Genomic DNA, 22,500 nt, shown 5'->3' on the forward strand with positions numbered 1-22,500 from the left:
ATACACACATATACCTATATACAAGTTATGAGAGGTAATGGTATCAATAAGATCCAAAGGTGTCAGGTAATGCTAAGTAAGTGCTATTGACAGACTGTAGTTAAGCTCCAGGTTCGGTGATTATGTGAATGAGGAGTCCAACATAGGTCATATATCAGCATGTGTATATATAAAAAAATTAAGAGAATGAGATAAAAATCCAAGGCTGTGAAAGATTTCAGAACATTTATAAATAGAAGTTCTTACAGATGTTTCTGGGATATTTTATATATCCCTTCATTGGTGATGGTGTGAGAAAGTGGTTAAGCAATAGTTATTCTAGATAAATTGATAGAAGGAATGGGGAGATGAGGGTGATAGAGAGAGAAAGATATAAGAGTGTAAAGAGATGAGAAGCTAAAGAGTAAAGGAGTGTCAGGTAGAAGGAATGAGGGTGATGGGAATAGAGAGAGAAAGCTATGAGGGTGTAAACCTGTCTATCACATTCGGAAACACTCACAAAACTGCTAATTTTCTTAACATAATTCTAAACTTATCAACCTCCCAATACTCCCCTTACCACAAACCTAACCAATATCTTAAATACCTTAACATACACAACAATCACTACAAATCCACTTTCGATAACATAAAGGAAGCTCAACCCACATATCCGACCTCTCTTCCATGTATATATATATATATATATATATATATATATATATACATATGCATATATATGTATATATATATATATATATACGTATATATGTATACATATGTATACCTATATATATATATATGAATGAATTAATTTTATTTCTATGTTTTGGTTTATGTTTTTCACTGTTTGATTTGCCTAATAGTGGTTTTATCTCTAATTTAATTTATATTTATACTGTAAAATTAGATTTAATCCTAAATCTAATTTTTCCCTGTAAGTTTGGATTTACTCCCTAATATTATTATTATTATTATAATTAATATATTGATAAATTACGTTTATTGAGTGTAATACCTCAATTTCGTAAGTTATGGAATTTACAGGTAAGATAGAACCACTATTTTGGAGTTCATCTTTGAAGGATATTCCAATACCTTCTAGAAAAGAATATGTTTTGAAACTTATTAATAATATTAAGGATTTTGTTTCTAGAATTAAATGGAAAGCCTACTATTATAACTATAATATATCTAATTTTAATGATTGTATGAATGATAATAATTTTACTTCTAATTTTAAATCTAAAAAAGAACCCCCGTATAATAGAGATTTACAGATCTTAGAAGATAATATTTGGAAGGTGGTGAAAAACATTAAATTTCATAAATACCCAAACAGAAATAATGGATAATAAAAGAGAGAGTAAGAGATATTTAAGAAATTTAGCTATTAGAATTAAAGAAATGAGAAATATGGATGGTATTATTGTACAATCAGATAAAACTAGGAATCTATATAAATTGGATGTTAAATTATATGATAACCTTTTAGAGAAAGAGATAATTAAAAAATATAAAATTGTTCCAGATAGTACACTTTATACTATAAATAAGGTCTCTAAATTAGTCATGATAAACTATGAGTTGGATAATAAAACTGAACCTTATGTACCTATGCACCCTAGAATTACTCTGAAAGACCATAAAGATAATTTTTATTCAGACCCTAAAGTTAGATTAATTTGTCATCAGACCTTGATAAATTGAGTAAACTCATTTTAGATAAATATATTAATAAATTAAATAAGCTTAACTATCTAAAATTATGGTTTAGTAATAATAATACTTTAAATTGGTTTTAAAATATTAAAGAAAAAAATCGGTATAAATTTATTCAAATAGATATAGATAATTATTATTCTTCTATTAATGAAATTGTGTTTAATATTTGTAATGAATAAAGTGAGAATGACTTTTGAAGAGGTTAATGTAATTAAAATGGCTAGGAAATCGTTTATTAGATACAAAAATAAATTATGGGCTAGGAAGGATACTAGGGACTATTTTGATATACCTATGAGGGCACAAGCTACGGATTTGGTAGGTATTTATCTATTATCTGAACTTCAATTAGAAAATTTAAAAATAGAAGGTGGTTTATATAGGGATGACCTTTTATTAATTACTAAGAATTGCACTAATAGAAACCTAGAATTATATAAGAAAAAACTTCATAGTTTCTTTAAAAGATATGGTTTAAATATTACTATATATAATGAGAATTATTTAGATGTTAATTTTAATCTAATTACGGGTAAAACACAACCATATGATAAACTTAATGAAAACCTTAGATATATAAATGTTAATAGTAATCACCCACCATCAATTAAAAAATCATTGATTAATAATATAGGTAAACATATATCATTACTTTCTTATGATTTAGAGGTTTTTAATAAACATGCACCTTATTACAATGAGGCCCTAAGAGAGGCAGGTTATAATAGTAATATTAAATGTTTTATTAAAAATAAAGATAAAAATATTAGTAATAATTATGTTAGTAATATTAGTAGTAATTTTAGTAATTATAAAAATAAAAATAAAAATGAGAATAAAATTTAAAATAAGACAAATTTTAATATTAATACATTAAATGTTAATTATAATTATAATCATAAATTTAATAATATTATAAAGAAATATAATAATAGTAATGGTAATAATAGTGATAATGGTAATAATATGATTAATTATAATAATAATAATAAGAAGAAGAAGAATAAGAAGAAGAAGAAGAAGAAGAAGAATGATAGTGATAATAATAAAAAGAATAAAAATAAGAATAAAATTTGGTTAATTGTTCCTTATGGTGCTCAAGTTAAAACGAACATTATTAAAGAGATTTTAGATATTATTGAACAATTTATTCATGATAATCATAAATATAAAAAAATTTTCTCTAGTAATAACTTTGGAGTAGGTTATTCTACCACTAATAGTGTAGGTAATATTATTTCTTCTTTTAACAAATTTAAACTGAATAATTTTTATAAAAAATAAATTTTATAATAATACCAATAATAATAAAGATAAGACACTCATTAACTGTACTATCGCAACGGGAGCGCATGGGTTGGGAGTTTGACAGGCAGAGGTGATAAGGTTGCACATGCCAGCCCTTTTGACACCCCACCCGAACCCAAGTTGGGTTCAGGCCACAGCTAAGCCCTACCTAATCCTAACTTAAGTCTAGCAAAAGGGGGCTCAGGAGCCTCTAGTAAGCAATGACTAATCCCGATCTAGTCCTTTCCTTCTAGGGAACGAAGGTGCATGTGTAGGTTGCAACGTCTTCTCTTCACTCCAATACTTCTGTGAATACGACGTTCCTATGTGTATACATATATATATGTATACACATACACAGTAATACCTCACCTTATAAGAAGCGCTTTACGAGACACTGAGTTCTATTCACGAGTTTTAGCTTAAAAATAAAAGCGTACTCTGGAAAGAATTTACTCGTACGTCGAGGTGTTACTATAAATTTTTTATATAAATTTTTTTTATATATATTTATTAATCTTATAAAATTTTTAGAGTTTACATAGTAAATGGTAGTTATTAATTATTTAATTTATTTAGTATTAAGTATTATTTATCATAGTTATTTTAATAATAAATCCTATAGTATAGAGTGGTTCTATTCTTTAATTGTGACTTCATTCTATTTACATTTATTGATAAACCATAACTTTTTCCATTGACAATTTTAATTCATAATTTTCATTGATAAAGCGTATTTTTAGTTCTTCACTGTTAAAGAATTCTTCAACAATTTATTCTATTTTTGTTAATAACGTAATTCCCCGAGTATTCTTATAAACGCTGAAAAGTTTTCCGATTTAAAATTTTAGTTCATCACAAAACCTTGTAAAGCTAAATATATATTTATATTTAAGATTTTTAAATTTTTAAATTTAAATATTTTAATAAGTCTTCTTGTATAATTTTGTATTTTATATAAATACTGAATGTTATGTAATGATTTAGTTATCGTAGTTATTTATAAAATTATTAGATTTTAACTCTATGTTTATTTGTAAGACTTTACTTAGCCAAAGAGATATATAGATAATTGGTAGTAGTATTTTCATTGATAAATATATTAGTAGTATTTATTGGATATTATATAACTACGGATTGATAATTTCATTAAGTATTTAGTTGTTGAAGATATGTATTTTTTAATTTCATTTTAATTCTTAACTATATGGTTTTTATAAGTTATTAATTAGCCAACGAGATATATGGATCGTTTATTAGTTAAAGCGTTCTTTTAAGATAGTTTGTTTGTTTGTTTACAATTTGCTTTTTCATCTTTAATCTTTTAATTTTTAATATATTTCATAAGTAATAATGAATAATTAATTTATTAGGTTTTTATTATAAGTGCATATATATTTTTTTGATAGATATAATTTTAGATCTTAATTCTTATATTTATATACATTTTTATATATATTCATTGATAATTTAGTTATTATTCAAATATTATATAATTATTTGATTTGAAATTAAATTTAATAATATGAATAGTGATTATTTTTTTTGATTATTTTTTTTGTTAAATATTTAGGTAAATTAGATATTGACTATAACTGTGATTAGATTATTATGTTTTTTTAAAAGCCATATTATACCTGAATAGGTAAATACATTTTCTATCTATTCTTACCTTAAAAATTAATATTTAACATTATAATCGATTGTATGACTTAATCATAATCGTTAAAGTTTCTAGTTTGATAATAGAGTTTTTTATAAGAAAAATTATTATTTTATTTATTTTTTTAAAAAATATTGTTTAAATATATTTATTTATTTAACTATTATCATTAACCTGAAGATTGACTATAACCATAATTCAAATTATTAATTGAATTTAAATTATTGTTATTTGAATTAGGTTATGGGCATGAAACAATCGTAGTGGTTTTATTTTTTATCTTATATCAAACTTTTTATACTTTTTGATAGTTATATATATTTAATAAAATAAAAAATATATATATATAAAAATTTATAAATATAAATTAATAATTTTAAATTTTTAACTTTAAATTAAAATTATTTAAATTTTGAATTTTATATTTTATATATTTTGTATTTTATATGAATTAATTTTATTTCTATGTTTTGGTTTATGTTTTTCACTGTTTGATTTGCCTAATAGTGGTTTTATCTCTAATTTAATTTATATATATATACATAACTTTAAAAGAAGCATATCCCAGCGTGATTGTTGCCAGCATCGCCTTATCGGCAAATGTGCTGGTGGCATGTGAAATACAACATTTAAGCGTGGTCATTGCCAGTGCCGCTGGACTGGCTCTCGTGCAAGTAGCATGTAAAAACTCCTTTTGAGCATGGTCATTGCCAGAACTGCCTGACTGACCCTCGTGCCGCTGGCATGTAAAAAGCACCCACTACACTCTCAGAGTGGTTGGCATTAGGATGGGCATCTAGCTGTAGAAACTTTGCCAGATCAGAATGAGCCTGGTGCAGCCTCTGGCTCACCAGTCCTCGGTCAAACCATCCAACCCATGCCAGCATGGAAAGTGGACGTTAGCGGAGAAAAGCTAATTAGTAGGTAATTAGTTACTTAACTAATTAGCTCTTCTCCTCGGGTAGTAAATATTATGTCTAACAGATTCTATAATTTAATTCATTAATAACAATTCACTATCTACTAAATCTGGGTAACTTACTCTTCTTAATTACTTCTCTTCATAAAAATAAATCACCTACTAAACCTAAGAAAATTATTCATCTTGATTACTCCTCTTCCAATTTTTCTAATATATATATTTGATCCCTAATATATTCACTTTATTAATAAGACTTTTGTCCTCAGTTATTGAGTATTATGCCTACTCATAATAAATGATAGATTTTTCTCCAAAATGAATAAATATTAGATTTATAATTTCTCCTTTAATCCAACGTATCAAAATATTCAACACCTACCAGCTAAGTATAAATCTGATGTATATAAGTATAAAGGGATCTCTGTATTCTCTATAACTTTTTGGTATATAGGTGGTCACTGTGACCATCTGACATTGACCTAGTTTTCTTAATACAAAATCTGTTTGCCAAATAGTAGTAAAAAGCTTCTAGGGCATTATAACCCCCTCTCTACCTTAATTTCTTTATGAAGAGCTTCTGACATTTATTTCACCCCTATTTTTATAAATAAAAAATCTCTTTTGTCTCCTTTCAACTGATTATACTTCTCAAATGTATACTAATTATATATATATACATATACATATATATAAATACAGATATATACACTTTGTATATATACATTATATATACATTTCATTTCATTTCATTTAATTTGAGTTTGAGTCCATGCTCAGGCCAAATCGAAGACTCCACCTTCAGAGTCTGGTGTGGTTGCCAGGTTGTATTCTCTGTTTAATTTTGACATGTGTAGGAGCGAGTTTGAGTCAGTTTGTGCTCGTTGTGTATATCCTGGGAGATGGGGTTCATCTCTAATGGTGCTTAAGTATCTATCCAGCTGCAATTTGAATGATTCCACACTGCATCCTGATAGATTTCTGACATGTACCGGAATGGAGTTGAATAGTTGTGCTCCTCGAACCAACAGACTTGACTCTCGCAGGGTTTTGCTGCCTGGCCAGCCTTTTTGTTGATTGGTGGTAGCTGGCAGCGTCTTCCGTGGCACAGTGAGTGGTAGATTTTGATACCAAAGTTTGGCACCTTTTGCTCTATCATTTTCCAAATGTATATAATTCGGTATCGCTCAAATCTTCTTTCTATTGAGTACATCTTCAAGGTTTTGAGTCTTTGCCAATAGTCCAGGTCCCTCGTTTCTGAGAAGTATGAGGTAAAATTTCTTTGGAGCGATTCCATCTTAGATAGTTGGCCCTTTGTTGTTGGTGACCACAACTGAGAACAGTAGTCAATCCTCGGAAGTATCATACTGTTCCAGAGGGTTTTCATTGTTGAGGTATCTCTTGATTTGAAGGTGCGCAAGATCCACCCGCTGTACTTTCTTGCAGTAAGACAGACTGAGTCAAGGTGTTCTCTGAATTTTAGGCTGGTTCCCATGTGGATGCCTAAATCTTTCGCATACTGTTTTTCCATTATTTGTTGTCCTGATGGGTTTCTGTAGTTTGTTGTATTTTTCAGATCTTGATCTGTTCCGTAGCGAATTAGTTCAAACTTCTTATCATTGAACAACATGTTGTTTGTTTCCTGCCATTTATATATGGTAGTCAGGTCCTTTTGTAAGGCCTCTGTATCCACCTCGTCTTTGATTTGTCTCATGACCCTGGTGTCATCAGCAAAGGATGAGACGTTGCTGGTTGTATCTTCATCTATGTCAGAGATGAGGATGAGAAACAGGATTGGGCCGAGTACTGCACCCTGAGGAACACTGCTGGTCACAGGTGAAGGTGTTGAATGGGTTCCATTCACAGTGACTGTTTGAGTTCTATTTGTAAGGAACTCATGTATCCATGTACCAACTTTTCCTCCTACTCCTAGCTTTCGAAGTTTGTGACCCAGGATGCCATGATCTACCTTGTCAAATGCCTTGGCAAAGTCGAGGTAAATAACATCTGTGTTGTATCCATTCTCTAGATTTTCTAGGATTTGGTCACGGTGTGCCAGTAGTTGGGAAAGACATGATCTACCTAACCTGAATCCATGCTGGTTGCAGTTCAGCAGATTGTTGGATTCCAGGAACTCAACCAGTTTTCCACGAACTATTCTTTCGAAGACCTTGATAATGTATGATGTCAGTGAGATTGGTCGGTAGTTCTTTGGTTTTGATTTGCTGTCCCCTTTATGTATTGGAGTTATGTGTGCTTCTTTATATGTATTTGGTATTTTGCCATTCTCCATAGATTCCCTCCATATCATGTAAAGGGGTTTCAACAATTGTACCTTGCAGTTTTTAAGTATCATGGCATTGAAACCGTCAGACCCCGCAGCCGAGTGCATGGAGAGCTTGTCTATGGCTCTTTCTATGTCTTCTGGGTTGAAATCAATGTCGGATAGGGTAGGTTTAGTATGGTCGATATCCTTGAAGAATTTTCCTGGGTCATGGATCTTCATGGTTTTAGATGGCTCACTGAAGACACTTTCATACTGTTGACCCAACATTTCTGCCATTTCAATAGGATTATTCACTACATCCCCATTTTGTCTCTGGAGAGGTCCTATTGTTGACTTGGTATTCGAGTATTTCTTTGCAAAACTGTAGAAACATTTTGGATTTTTCTTGATGTTTTCTATGGCTCTCTTTTCTGCATTGTTACGTTCTTCATCATAGTGTTGTTTTAGATTGTCTTCTAATCTGTATATTTGGTCAAGGACTTTCTGTAATTCATGTTTTGATGTCAGCTTAGATGTTTTGTTTCTTAGTCTTGACCTTTTGCGCATCAGGATCTTTCGCTCCCGTGGTACAGGTTTTTTTGTGGATTTGGTTTTCTTAAGAGGAATATTTTTTGCACATATTTCTTCGTTCTTGTTTAAGAATTTCTTGTGTTTATCTGGCCCAGTAAGGTAGAGATCCCAGTCAATGATTTGTACCTGGTTGTTAGTAGTTTCCCAATTTGCCTGGTGATAATCATACCTGCATAGCTTTGGCATGTCCTTTTGTTTAAGAGTTGTGGCATTGGGCTCATTACCAATGTGTAAATGCATTTCAATAATATTGTGGTCTGAAAAGATTGTTGGGGTTGAGTGAAGGTCAAATAGCGTGTCCTCGTTGTTGGTGAAAACCAAGTCGATCGTATTATTATTTCTTGTTGCTTCTGTCATCATTTGTTTGAGGTATAATTTCTCTGTGACTTCCAACAGTTTGGCTGCCTGTATTTGTTCAGCTTTTGTCCCCAGTTTTAGTATGTGTCCATGTGGCCAGATGATGTTAGGGAAGTTGAAGTCACCAAGGACGATAATGTCTGGCATTGGACTCGCCATGTTTCCCAGAATTTGTTGGAGCTTTGTCAGTGGCTCAGTGAAGGATAATGTTGGGCTGTTTGGCGGTCTGTACATTATTGTTACAACTGTATTAAGTTGGATGATTTTTATGCACAGCAGGTTGCAGTAGGCATTTGATTCATTGACAAGTTCTATGCATGCATAGGTATCATGGATATACATGATAATGCCCCCATGGGATCTGCCTTGTCTATCACATCTGAAGATGTTGAATCTATTGATTGTGATTTCGCTGTTGCGGATGTTTTCGTTGAGATGACTTTCAGTAATTCCAATTATTTTTGAGTTGTTTTCTGTTGCTAATTCTTCCAAGCAAGGGACTTTACACTGTTTTGTTTTCGGATAAAGACCCTGGATATTTGCTGTTATTATGCTTGTTGTACCGGATACATCTGCCCTATTGTTGGCAAGACTGTTGTAGTTGCTGGGACTGTGCTGACTGGATATTCGGTCTGCTGGGCTGTCTGTATTTGTTGTATGTGCCCTGTAAGTCCAGGTGTCAGCCTTTGTATCAATGTTGCCTGGTTTTGCTGAGTCATCTGTATGGAGTACAGCTGTTGTAGTTGGTAGATTATGCCTAAAAAACTGCTTTCATTCATTACTATATCGAATTTCTGCGAGTTTGCGTTTGTTACAGCTGATGTATGCAATTGAGTAGCATGATTTTCATTCACTGTTGAGCCGTGACCTGGTTTCCGCATTTTTGGGAAATGGTTTTCATACCCTGCTGAGCTTGGTCCTGGTGGTGTGGGTTCAGTAGTTTTTATGCGAATTGTACCCTTCCGGTGCATAAATTTGCAATTCTCTCCAAAACATTCTTTTTTTCTCAGCGAATTGCGGCACATCTTTGGGTGAAGGAGTTCACATTCTCGGCCATTTTGGCATCCTTTTTTTGATCAGTACCGAAGTTGATATATGGTTTGCATGGTTTGGGGTGACTGTACGTGCACCCTGTACCTGAAAGACCATGTTTGCACTTGTTGCTCCTGTAATGGATACATACTGGCCTTTCTTCATTTGAGCGTTTGCTCGGAATCTGTTTCTTTTCGTGGGAAGTTTGGTCTTTTTCTGCAGGATCTCCTGTTTCTTGTTTTGTAGGTGTTTGCATGTCATTGTCTTCATTCTTGTCATTTGTGTGGTCTATACATATTTATGTATAGACCACACACACACACATATATATAAATTAACCCAATAAATATCTGATTCATAATATTTGTTCTCATGACTGTGTGGTAGTGGTAGCAATAATAATTCTCTCTATGAATGCAGACAGACATAGAGAGAGAGATAGAGAGAGAGAGGCTGTGGTTGAAAGAGTGAAGGCGGCGGGGGAAAGATAGTAGACACTGTCAAATGATGCTATAGAGAGGTGAAAGGAAGGGAGTAAAGAGAGAGAGAGATGGAGAAAGACAGACATATAAAAGAATGAGAGTAGACTTGTCAAAGTGTGCGTTTTTGGCCCTAGCAACGACACTTTTTAAGATAGGGATTTCATTTTACATGTCCCTGTAAATTTTGGAGTCAATCCGACGGGATCCATGGTGTGAGACCAGGATGTCACTGCCGAGTCTAACATCTCAGAGTTGCTCTGTGAACCAGTCAGCCAAGTAGCATCCCGTTTGACCAATGTACAGAGAAGGACAGAAACAGCAGGAGATGCAGTAAATGATGTTGTTAGAAGTACAAGTAAAGGAGTCAGTGATATGATAGGGATGATGATGGGTGCCTGTGAGGATGGTGGTGTTGAAGAGGTAGGGGTAAGTGTGACAGCGTGGGCAGGAGCAGGTGAACGAGCCAGGTTGGGAGATGGTGTTAGGGAAGAAACTGTGGACAAGGTCACATAGGTTGTAGGTTCGTTTGAAGGAAGGAATAGGTAGGTTGGGGAACATGTGCGAAGTGGAGGGGTCCGACTGGAATCACTGGAAGGTTAGGAGAATGGTGCGTTGGAGCAATGGTAGGTGAGGGGAAATGGGAGACAGGCAAAGGCAGAGCGGGTGTGAGGAGAGAGCAGTGGCAGATTCCAAAGAATGTGCTCTGGCAAGAGCGGTGTGGATAATGGTGAGGGGATATTCATGAAGGATGAAGTTGCGAGCCATGAGTTTAGACTGAGTCTCAAAGTCATGGTTGTCACTGCAAAGCCTGTGCAGATGGAGGAATTGGGAGTAAGGGATGGAGAGCTTGATGTGGGCAGGTTGGGAGGAGGAGAACTTGAGGTATGAGTGTGAGCCAGTGTGTTTGTAATGGATGGAGATAGTAAGAGTGGGGGGTGTGTATGTTGATCAAAATGTCGAGAAAGGCAGAAGAAGTGTGAACATGTCAGGTTGGAGTTTGAGTCAAAGGTCTAGAAAGTGTTTGAGGGCAAGAAGTCCTTCGTTGTGTGGGATTACCGTATATAGACTCTTGATATCAAAAGTGAAGAGAAGTTTAGAGAGGGAAGGAGAAACAGTTGAAAAGACGAAGACCATGCACACACACACACACATGCACATATGGGCTTCTTGCAGTTTCCACTCATAAGGCTTTGGTAGAAGTGCCACAAGTGGGACTGAACTTGGAACCATGTAGTTGGGAAGCAAGTTTCTTACCACACAACCACGCTGGCACCAATGCATATTTATAAACTGTATTTACAAATTTTGAAATTCATTTATCTGTGAACTGATAACACAATGAAATACATATTTTGAGGTTTAAGACACATAACATGTTCCACAAGGTTTGTAAAAAAGCCTACATATCAAGTTTCAAGAAAATAACAAACAAGTTTAAAGTTATACTGTTGTTATGATGACAAGCTGATTATTGTTGCTAATCTATATATATATAAAACTGTAGTTGTGTGAGTGTCTGTCTCCTACGATTTAGATTCCTAACTCCTCCCACATTTTGCGGTGCAGTTTAACCAAATTCGGGTATCTTATAGTCGTGATTAATATCGAGCCCGTCTGGCTATTAGTGCGCATCTACGATGAGTCTACGATTTTAAAAATAATTTAATATCATTTTTTATTCCATTTTAATGCATAATTTTTCGTGTGTCAATGGCGGCGGAGTTGGTGTCCACGCTCAAACACCTGCACCTGTGTTTGCTTCTCCCCCTTCTTCCCTCCCTCGTGAAGCTGTGGGGAAGGGAGTTTAAGGAAATCAACGTTGTAATGCGTTATCAAGGAGACCAGCGTTCTTTTAGAACAACGACTTCATGGCTTGAAGACACCAAAACAGAAATGGCTAAGAAAGCCCGAATTGGCATCTATAAAGGAAGTAACTCTCTAAAAATGCTTATATAGTTATTTCCCTTACAAACCCGAGCAACGCCGGGCGATACTGCTAGTCTTTATATATAAAAGTAAGGTTGTGTGTCTGTCTCCTACGATTTAGATTCCTAACTACTCCCACATTTTGCGGTGCAGTTTAACCAAAACCAGGTATCTTATAGTCGTGATTCATATCGAGCCCTTCTGGGTATTAGCGCGCGTCTACGACGAGTCTACGATTTAAAAAAAAATTTACCATCATTTTTTTCCATTTTAATGCATTTTTTTCGCTATTATATAAGGGAAGTAACTCTCTAAAAATGTCTACGATGAGTCAACGATTTTTAAAAAAATTTACTATCATTTTTTTTCCATTTTTAATGCATTTTTTGCTACTTTTTGGCTATAACTCTCTAAAAATGCTTATATAGTTATTTCCCTTACAAACCCGAGCAACGCCGGGCGATACTGCTAGTATAATATAAAGAGTAGTTGATAGCAAAACTAGTGAAGTGCCAAACAATGCCTTGTGGCATATATTTCTGTTTCTTTGTATTCTCAGCTCAAAATGTTACAGAGGTTGACTTCAGGGTTTGATACAGTAAGTATCAGGAAGTTCTAGGATCAATTTAATCAATGAGACACCTTACTTCAAAATTTGTAGCTTTGTACTTAAGTCAAGATAAATATTGTTATTAATGCTGATAGAGGAACAGAAACAGCAGTATATGAGATAAATGTTTTGCAGTGTATAGTTACAGCACTTTACATTCTGAGTTCAAATCTTGACTTGGCTTTTCATCACTCTGTGGGGAGGAATCAATGGATCAATAATGTAATAGTACTAGGTTTGACTACTCCTCTACACAATTGTGGTATTGTGTCAAAACTTAAAAATTATTAAGGGTGGTGGATTGGTAAAATCATTAACACATCAGACAAAATGTTGTATGGTATTTGTTCAGCTCTTTATGTTCTGTGTTCATATCCTATTGATGTCAATTTTGCTTGTCATCCTTTAAGGGTCGATAAAACAAGCACCAATTAAGTATTGGGGTTGATGTAACCAACTAAACGCCACTTCAAAATTGCTGGCCTTGTGCCTAAATTAAAAACAGTTAATGTCATTAGTGTTATTGTCGTAGTACAGAGTAGTGGATGACACAGTAAGATACTAGACATTTTGCTTCAAAGTATTTAGTCACATCTTTACCACTCATCTTTTCATCTAAATTCAATATAATAAATACGTAGTCTGATCAATAAGTATCTGGACTGTTGCCATAGTAACAAAGCTAAAACACGCAGAGTGAAGCCACTTGGCACAGATTGACCTTGAACTCTGCTGTTTACAGCAGTGTTTGGAACGAAGGTGTGTAGCGTGTGATTGTCACATTGACCATGAGAGAGCAAGTTGAACAGAGAATCTGCTTGAAATTTTGCCGAAAGTTTGGTGATACCTGCTCAGAGGCCTACGCAAAGTTTTCAAAGCCTTTTCATCGATCTCGATACAATCAAGGAGATCTTGTGCAACTGAAACCCCATATCCTTTTGGTCAGCTGAAAGCAGTTTTGGCACAAACTTGGCAGACACACATCTCATGTCCAAATCTTCAGTGATAATGGACTGAACTGAACCATAACTAATTTGCACATCCTCATGGATGGGGATTCGATGATTTTCCTTCACAGCTGCACACACATCTGCAATGTCTTTCTCAATTCTGCTGGTTGCAGGTCTCCCAGAATGTTCGTCTCAGAACGGCCATCTTGGAAACATTTGAACCACTTGTACACTTGTGTGTGGCTCACACACTCCTCTCCATACACTTTCTGCAACTTTGCGTAGGCCTCTGGAAAAGCATCACCATGACAACTTTCTCTGTCGTAGTCAATGCAACGATCATACACTACATACCTTCCTTCCAAGTACTGCTGTAGACAGTGGAAGTGAGCTAGAATGTTAAACATAAGCACAGCAGAGGTCAAGGCAAATCTCTGCCAAGCAGTTTCACTCTGCATGCTTTAGCTTCATTACTATGGCAACTATCTGGATACTTATTGATTAGACCTCGTACCAATCAACTACAGGAATCAATTTCTTCAACTATATCCTCTCTTCCCACCCACCAAACTTAAGGTCAATACAGTAATGTATGATTGAACTTATTGTCAGTAGTCAAGCACTTCATAACTTCACTTCACGCCTGTACCATTTTATCCATGATAATGATACTAATGATGATAACAATGAAGACAATAAGATGGTGATAGTGATAACAATGATAGTGATGAAGATTATGATGGTGAAGGTGAAGTCAAAATATTTATATTGTAGACAAAATCCATAAATGACATCAGCTTATTGTTATTTCATGAATATTACTTTTTGGTTCAAAAGATTTTGTCAAAAGCTGAAAAAGATTTTTCCAAAACAATTCCAGGATACTCACTCCAAAGCATCAATTATCTTCTGGGGTTCTACAAAGGGTTCATAGATATTTTCTTCAATGAAAGGCCGATCACAATTTGCATAGGCTGTCGATACATGTACAAATACCTGCAATATATGACACACAGACATAAAATGCATGATATTCCTCGCTGTTTCTCGCTCTCTCTCCTTAACTTGTATGTGTGTGTGTGTGTGTGTGTGTGTGTGTGTGTGTGTGTGTGTGTGTATTATAATTAAGAAACACACAAAAAGCCCTGAGAACTTCAGCTACTCATGGTTTCCTAGTCTAAATATTAAATTCATTTTGCCATTTTTCAAGCTAGAAAAGTAAACAAGACAGTTTAGTAACTGGGTTTGATGTAATTGAAGTTTCAATGAGCATGTATATTTTGAAAAAAGACAAAGAGCATGCTCATTTGTCACAACTTGAAAAATAGTGAAATAAATTTAATATTTTGCCAAGAAACACTAGTTAGCTGAATTTTACATGGCTTTTTGCATGTTTCTTAATTATAATATCTTTACTCTCTTAACTGATCAAGTGCTATACTATTTATTGAACTACATACAATACACTCACACACATATATTAGATTAGCAGAGGATGTACTGAATGAAGCATTCTTGTTCAACTAACATGACCACAAGTCAACAAATGGACCTGCAACCAGATCCCTGAACACCTGAGAAATACCAACCAAACTTCTTTCAATTCACCCCCTACATTAAAAACAGGAAGGAGACATTGGACAAAAGATATACAAAAGATGAAGAAATAGAAGGAGTAGCAGAACAATCATATCAGATGGAAGGAAGTGATGGAAAGTAGAAGTTGATAGCTAATGGATCATATGTAACCCCAAGAAAGTTTAACAGTGGACCATCAAGTAAGAACTGTTATATAGGTAAATTTGCTACAGCTTAGGCTCTTCAGTTTTCATATGATCAGTGATTAATTTTCTCACACACACACATATATATATGCAGTTAAGTATATGTCCGGTCACAGAGTGACCAATGGTTTCACATCCATAAAAGAGTTAGCCCCTTGGACGTCTTGTCAGGCTCTAAAGCCGAAGGCATAAAATTCTTCAACTCTGGGAGGGAGGAATCTGTTACAGTCAGTTAGTTAGTAAGTAATCAAAGAATAACCAATCCAGGTCTATAAGGACAGTTATCTCCCTTAGACTAGTCCATGTGGGTCAAAAAAGAGGGAACAAGGATTTTAACCCTTAGGTTGCTTTTAGCTCAAAAGGACCTTTCAGATCTAATCAATGAATGGAGAATCCCATGCTTACAGCAGGTAGCATTTAAAATGCTTTGCATAGCTGAGTAAGCAAGGATCCCAGCAACAAAGAAACTTATAGCCCCTACATCCATTTCAAATGCTACCTGCTGCAAACATGGAATTCTCCATTCATTGATTAGATCCAAAAAGGTCATTATGAGCTAAGAGCAACCTTCGGGCAAAATTCCCTGTTCTCCCTTTTTTGAGCCACGTTGGACTAGTCGAAGGGAGATAACCACCTTATCAACCCGGATTGTTTTTTCTTTGTTTACTTACTAACTAACAGATTCCTACCTCCTGAGTTGAAGAATTATATACCTTCACCTTTAGAGTCTGATGAGCCTTTTATGGGGCTAAACCATTTATGGATGTAAAACAATTCGTCACTCTATGATGGGACATATACTTAACTGCATATAAATACATTACTGCTGTATGCTTTAGAGTGTGCTTCTTATTTGGGTATGTGATACACCCACAATATACATATATATTAGATATAGATAATTAGATATACATATATAAATATACATATATAAACATTTATATAGATATATAAATGTATACATATATATATGCATATATATATAGATATATATGTATACATGTATATATGCATATATATATATATATCTATATATATGTAAGACAAGGGGTACGTACGCCGTTATATATATATATATATATGTAAAAAAAATAGAAAACTGGGACAAGAAAGCAAAATATTTAGAGGACGATACAAAAAAAAGGATGGGACATTCGAAGCCTTCAATCTTCAGTCAATATATATATATATATATATATATATATATATATACAAAATGAGAAAATGGAGAAATATATCTAAATCATTCATCAACTATCAGATAATACCGAATCATATACTTTATTAAAACACTACACAAGAGCATTAAGATTAGACATTAATACAGTACAATAATTACAATCAATATAATGAGATATAACTAAATAAATATAACAAGATATAAAAATACATATACATTATAACTGACAGCTGTTTCAGCCATGCAGATAAGTATGTCTCATGTAACCTATTAGCCATATATTGCAGATATAAATGAGACATTAACAAAAATATCTAACGGCCTCTTCGGAGATTCTAATGTAAGTATGAGTCAGGAAACTGGATTGCTTCTATAATGATAGAAAGTTAAATTTAGATAATAGTAATTTGCCTCTCTATAATCATAGGAACAATATATCTTTTGGAGCTAACGTGAACAACCCTCTTGCGAATTATGATAGTACCATACCTGTAAGGAAAAATATTAATGTAATGGATGATACCACTACCACCAATACTATTACTATTGATAGGAATATTGCCAATAATATTAAACGCAATCACTCGTTAAATTTGGGATTAAATAGTAAAAATAATTATAACACTATTTATGGGAATAAAGTTACAGAAATTTTGGCCAATGTTAGATTGCATCAACCTGTTGATAACTGTAATTGCAGAAAAAGGAATCAATGTGTGTTTGGTAATCAATGCCTCAAGAAAGAGGTAGTTTATCAATGCACTGTAGATACACAATATAGCAACTATGAATAGCATGAAACAAAGACTTAATTATCATAGATATACTTTTAGAAATAAAAACAGGATGTACTCTACGGGGTTAAGTGCATATATTTGGGAACTCAAAAGTAAGAACATAGATTTTAAATTAAATTAGAAAATACTAACTTCTGCACCTGTATACAATAGTAAAAATAAAAAATGCTCTCTATGTATTAATGAAATTTTTTTCATCATCAAAGCTGGAATACCTATTATTAATAATATTAACAAGAGGAATTTTTTTTGCATTCATAAATTAGCGTAAACTTTCTCTAGATTTAAATAGAACATAGCATTTCTACTAGTAATATTTTAACATTCCTCTACACTTGATTGTACTTGTGGTCTTTATAATTTGAAACATACAATTTATAAATATATAATTTTGTAGCTACACATATATATGTTCTGTATTGATTGTTTTTTGTTTTTTGTCCTGGCTTATAAGGGAAATATACTAGGATATATATATATATTTTGGTATATGCATAGCACTATGATATTCATGGAGATTTACAAAATTGATGAGTGTGTATGCGTATCATAGTTTGGGGAGCTGGTTTTAGATGCTGTAATACTAATATGTAATAAATGCGAGTCTATATTGAATGTACATTGTTTATTTTGGATGAGTATATGGGTTTTTGCATGTATTTATTTGGCAGTCTTATATATTATATATTAAGTTTATCTTTGTACTCATCTTAATTTCTATCTTATGTTATTTATTAATAAATTTATTCATTTACTTATATGTGGCTTTATACATATTAGCAGTCTTATATATTTAGTTTATATTTGTACTCATCTTAATTTGCATTTTATGTTATTTATCTATTTATTTATTCATTTATTTATATGTAAATATATACATATTAGCAGTCTTGTATACTAAGTTTATCTATGTACTCATCTTAATATATATATTTTTTATTTTATTTTATGTTATTTATCTATTTATTTATTCATTTATGTATATGTGGATATATACATATTAGCAGCCTTATATATTAAGTTTATCTTTGTATTTATCTTAATTTGTATTTTATGGTATTTATCTATTTATTTATTCATTTATTTATATGTAGATATATACATATATATCCATTATTTATTAAATGTATATATGTATACATGTTTTTACTTATATTTTTATTTTTTAATTTCATTTTATTTTATTTTATTATATTTTATTTTTAAGTAAGAACAATTATTAATTTATTATTAATTTAATTTATAATTATTTACTTATATACTATTTATTGGTAAGTCCTGTTAATTATTATATATGTATTTATACGTCCACTGATATTGTTTAATATTTAATGGTAAATCCTGTTAATTATTATATATGTATTTATATGTCCATTGATACTTAAATATATATATATAGGTACTGCGAATGTTTACATACACATCAAATGTGAAAGTATATATGTTTGTCGTTACACAGGAGTATACATATGGATGTGTAGATGTGAGTATAATTCTCCTAGTTTGTTGGTGAGAGATTAAATAGGAATATAATGGTAATGTAACAATATTAGACTTCTTACGATGTGATGTTATCTGTATAAGTTATAAGGTATTATTTTGATTATATATCTTAGAATATTAGCGTATTTTGACTTTTTACAATTAATTTATTATAATTTAATTAATATAAACCTCTGTTAACTTAGTTTATATGTATTTTTACGTCTTTTGATAGACAAACATAAACGGGTATTTTGTATTTTATAATTTAGTAAATATTTGAATAGAAACATAGTGGTAATGATATAGACATTTTTAGTTCTAAGATATTTTGTTTACGAAAAATACGGTGTTATTTTAATTATGTACCTTATGATAAATTACACTCTCCATCTAGGTATAATTATATGTATGATTGCATTTACGGATTTATGGACATATGTGAGTGGATCTGTTTGTAAACATTTATGTGTGTGTATAGATGGGATAGTACCTCTTATTTATTTATTTATGATTTGGTTGTGTATGTGGGTATGTGTGTGTGTATGTGTGTGAGTGTGTGGGTGTGTGTGTGTGTAAACATGTGACTATGTCTGTATGTGCGCACGTTTGTGGATGTGCGTGCGCGTGTGTATGTTTCCTAGCTAACTAACCGTAAAATGTCTACTGTAATTCAAATTTAAAAGTATAGGCCAATCGAATGCATCTGTGGAAATTAATACCATGCAAACAGAAGAATTTGACTGATTGCATATATATGCAGATATCTATTTGCCTTGAATAATACTATGGTGGTATTTATTGGTCTTCAGTGTTGCTAACATTATTGTTATTGATAACGGTATTGGTATTAACATTATTGACTTTTTTGTAAAGTAACACAAATTAGTATAATGAACTGTTTACTATATATGTCTGCATTAAATATGAAGATATCTGTTGTAATTTCTTAATATTAGGTGAGGAACTGTAACATTCAATATAGAACATTATTATGTTTATTGATATATATTGATTTATATTATTTATATTATTTTATATTATTATGTATATGTATATGTGTATATATATAAGGATATGAGTATATATGCACTCATATTTATATTTATATGTAAATGATTTTTGGATATGTACTCATACTTACATTAGAATCTCCGAAGAGGCCGTTAGATATTTTTGTTAATGTCTCATTTATACCTGCAATATATGGCTAATAGGTTAAATGAGACATACTTATCTGCATGGCCGAAACAGCTGTCAGTTATAATGTATATATATTTTTATATCTTGTTATATTTATTTAGTTATATCTCATTATATTGATTGTAATTATTGTACTGTATTAATGTCTAATCTTAATGCTCTTGTGTAGTGTTTTAATAAAGTATATGATTCGGTATTATCTGATAGTTGATGAATGATTTAGATATATTTCTCTATTTTCTCATTTTGTATTATTAATTTATGGTAAAAAATAATTTTACCTTTGCCCACCTAATACAGTAAATGAATTAATTGCATCGCAATTCTTAACATTTATGTATTAGCTTTGTTGGGTACTTCTCTAGCAGTATATTGGATATATGTTATACCATGGAGGGTTGAATTTACAACCCCTATCTCATTTTATATACATATATATATATATATGGCTTTTCAACAACCTTGGTATATATGTATATATATATATATATATATACATATACATATATATATATATATATATACATAAATACCAAGGTTGTTGAAAAGCCAGGCAAGCCTATCAAATCTATAATTGGTAGAACCTATCCTTTTAGTAAAACCCCCTGTACGGATAAGTACTGTACTGTATGTAGATTTAGCCCACAAACAAACTGTAAAGCCAGAAATGTAGTCTATAGTATAAAATGTATAGAGGGACGATGCAGTAACAAGACAACGACATACGCAGGGGAAACGGCAACAAGCATAGGAGAGCAGGTAAATGACCATTGGAGAGAACTCAAGAAAGGTAAAAGCTCATCGATTCTGCACCAACACGCTAAACAGGAACACGGGGGATCAATCAACAACATAGAAATTAAAATATTGTCCACACATAGAACAGATGCAACAATCAGACAAATTACAGAAGCTACACACATAGAAAATAAACCTAGCCTGAATAGGAAACTAGAATGGAACACTAGCACACATCACAACATATGACGATAGAGGATCCCAATAAACTGGTTACAATATAAACAAAACCGAAAACATAATAAATAAATAAAATACACAGATAAATAAACAAATAGAAATAAATAACTAGAAGTTTTTTTGTTTTTTTTATCTAATTAAAAAGATTTTTTAAAATTTATAATTATTATTACTAGTATTGTTATTATACATACATACATACATACAAGCATGTGTAATGATAATAAGTGGATGTAAACACAGGAACAAAATAAGAATAAACAAAAACAACAACAAATTACATGAACGTATATAAACAGAAGATACAAATATTAGAGCCCCCCCCTACACACACACACACTAAATAAACATAGACGCACATAGAGATATAAGCATGCGCAAATGAAGACATACAATAGAAATACAAAATGGCTGACGGTTAGTAAGGAGAGACACAAATAAGAAAGAAGAAAACAAAGGACCACTGATGCGGTCACAGGAGTCTGACGAAAGAACTCTGGCCGAAATAAGATTAAGATTAATGTAAAAAATAAATAACACTAAAGCAAAATAACACCAAATATATAGTGCGTGTGTTTTTATTGGCTAAACTGGCAAAATAACCATTCCGAAATATAACAATATCTGTTTCAACACACGACTTCACATAAAAAATCTTGCACAACAAATATATAAACGTACTATATATATATTATATATATATATATATATATATATATATGTGTGTGCATATATATATTTATATGCATATATATATATATATATGCATATATATATACATCTATATATGCATATATATATATCTATATATACATATATATAACTTAGAAAGGTTTTGGCCAGTATTGGCCCTGGCCATGTCTAACTTAATAGCACTGCCTGGCGAAGTCTTTCAATTCAGGATTTGGGAGCCAAGGTCCATTCGAGCAGAGAATTATTGTTTGCGGAGACATATCCGGGTGTGGGTGGTTTGTCTGGGACTGTTTGAAGGAATTTGTCCAAAGACTACTTGAATTTTGTGTGGTCAGTTTCTGTTTTGACATGTCCTGGTGTAATGTTGAAGAGAGTGGATCCAACTGAGGTGAAATAATTGTGCTGTATTGTTGTTATGAGATGCGATTTACATTTTTGTTGTGGACGGATGGCACGTGGTCCAAGCCTTGGATGTATTTTAAAGGTGATGCCAACATCATTCGGACAGTGCTGATGGAATATTTTCCACATCATACAGATAATGTAGCGTTCACGGCATCGTTGGAGTGAATACAGTTTCAGCTTTTCAAGCCTAC

At 32.2% G+C, this 22,500-nt stretch overlaps 1 protein-coding gene across 1 annotated transcript in view; it reads right to left on the bottom strand.

The window, feature by feature from the left end:
• Positions 1 to 22,500, bottom strand: part of LOC115214055 (fatty acyl-CoA reductase 1) — a 148,493-nt gene that overhangs the window by 64,627 nt on the left and 61,366 nt on the right. The window contains exon 5 of the mRNA XM_029783095.2: positions 14,677 to 14,783. Within this exon, the coding sequence (XP_029638955.2) occupies positions 14,677 to 14,783 (107 nt within the window). The remainder of the gene's footprint in view (positions 1 to 14,676; positions 14,784 to 22,500) is intronic.

Source organism: Octopus sinensis, linkage group LG7 (genome assembly GCF_006345805.1).
Source record: "Octopus sinensis linkage group LG7, ASM634580v1, whole genome shotgun sequence".
NCBI classification, from domain to species: domain Eukaryota; kingdom Metazoa; phylum Mollusca; class Cephalopoda; order Octopoda; family Octopodidae; genus Octopus; species Octopus sinensis.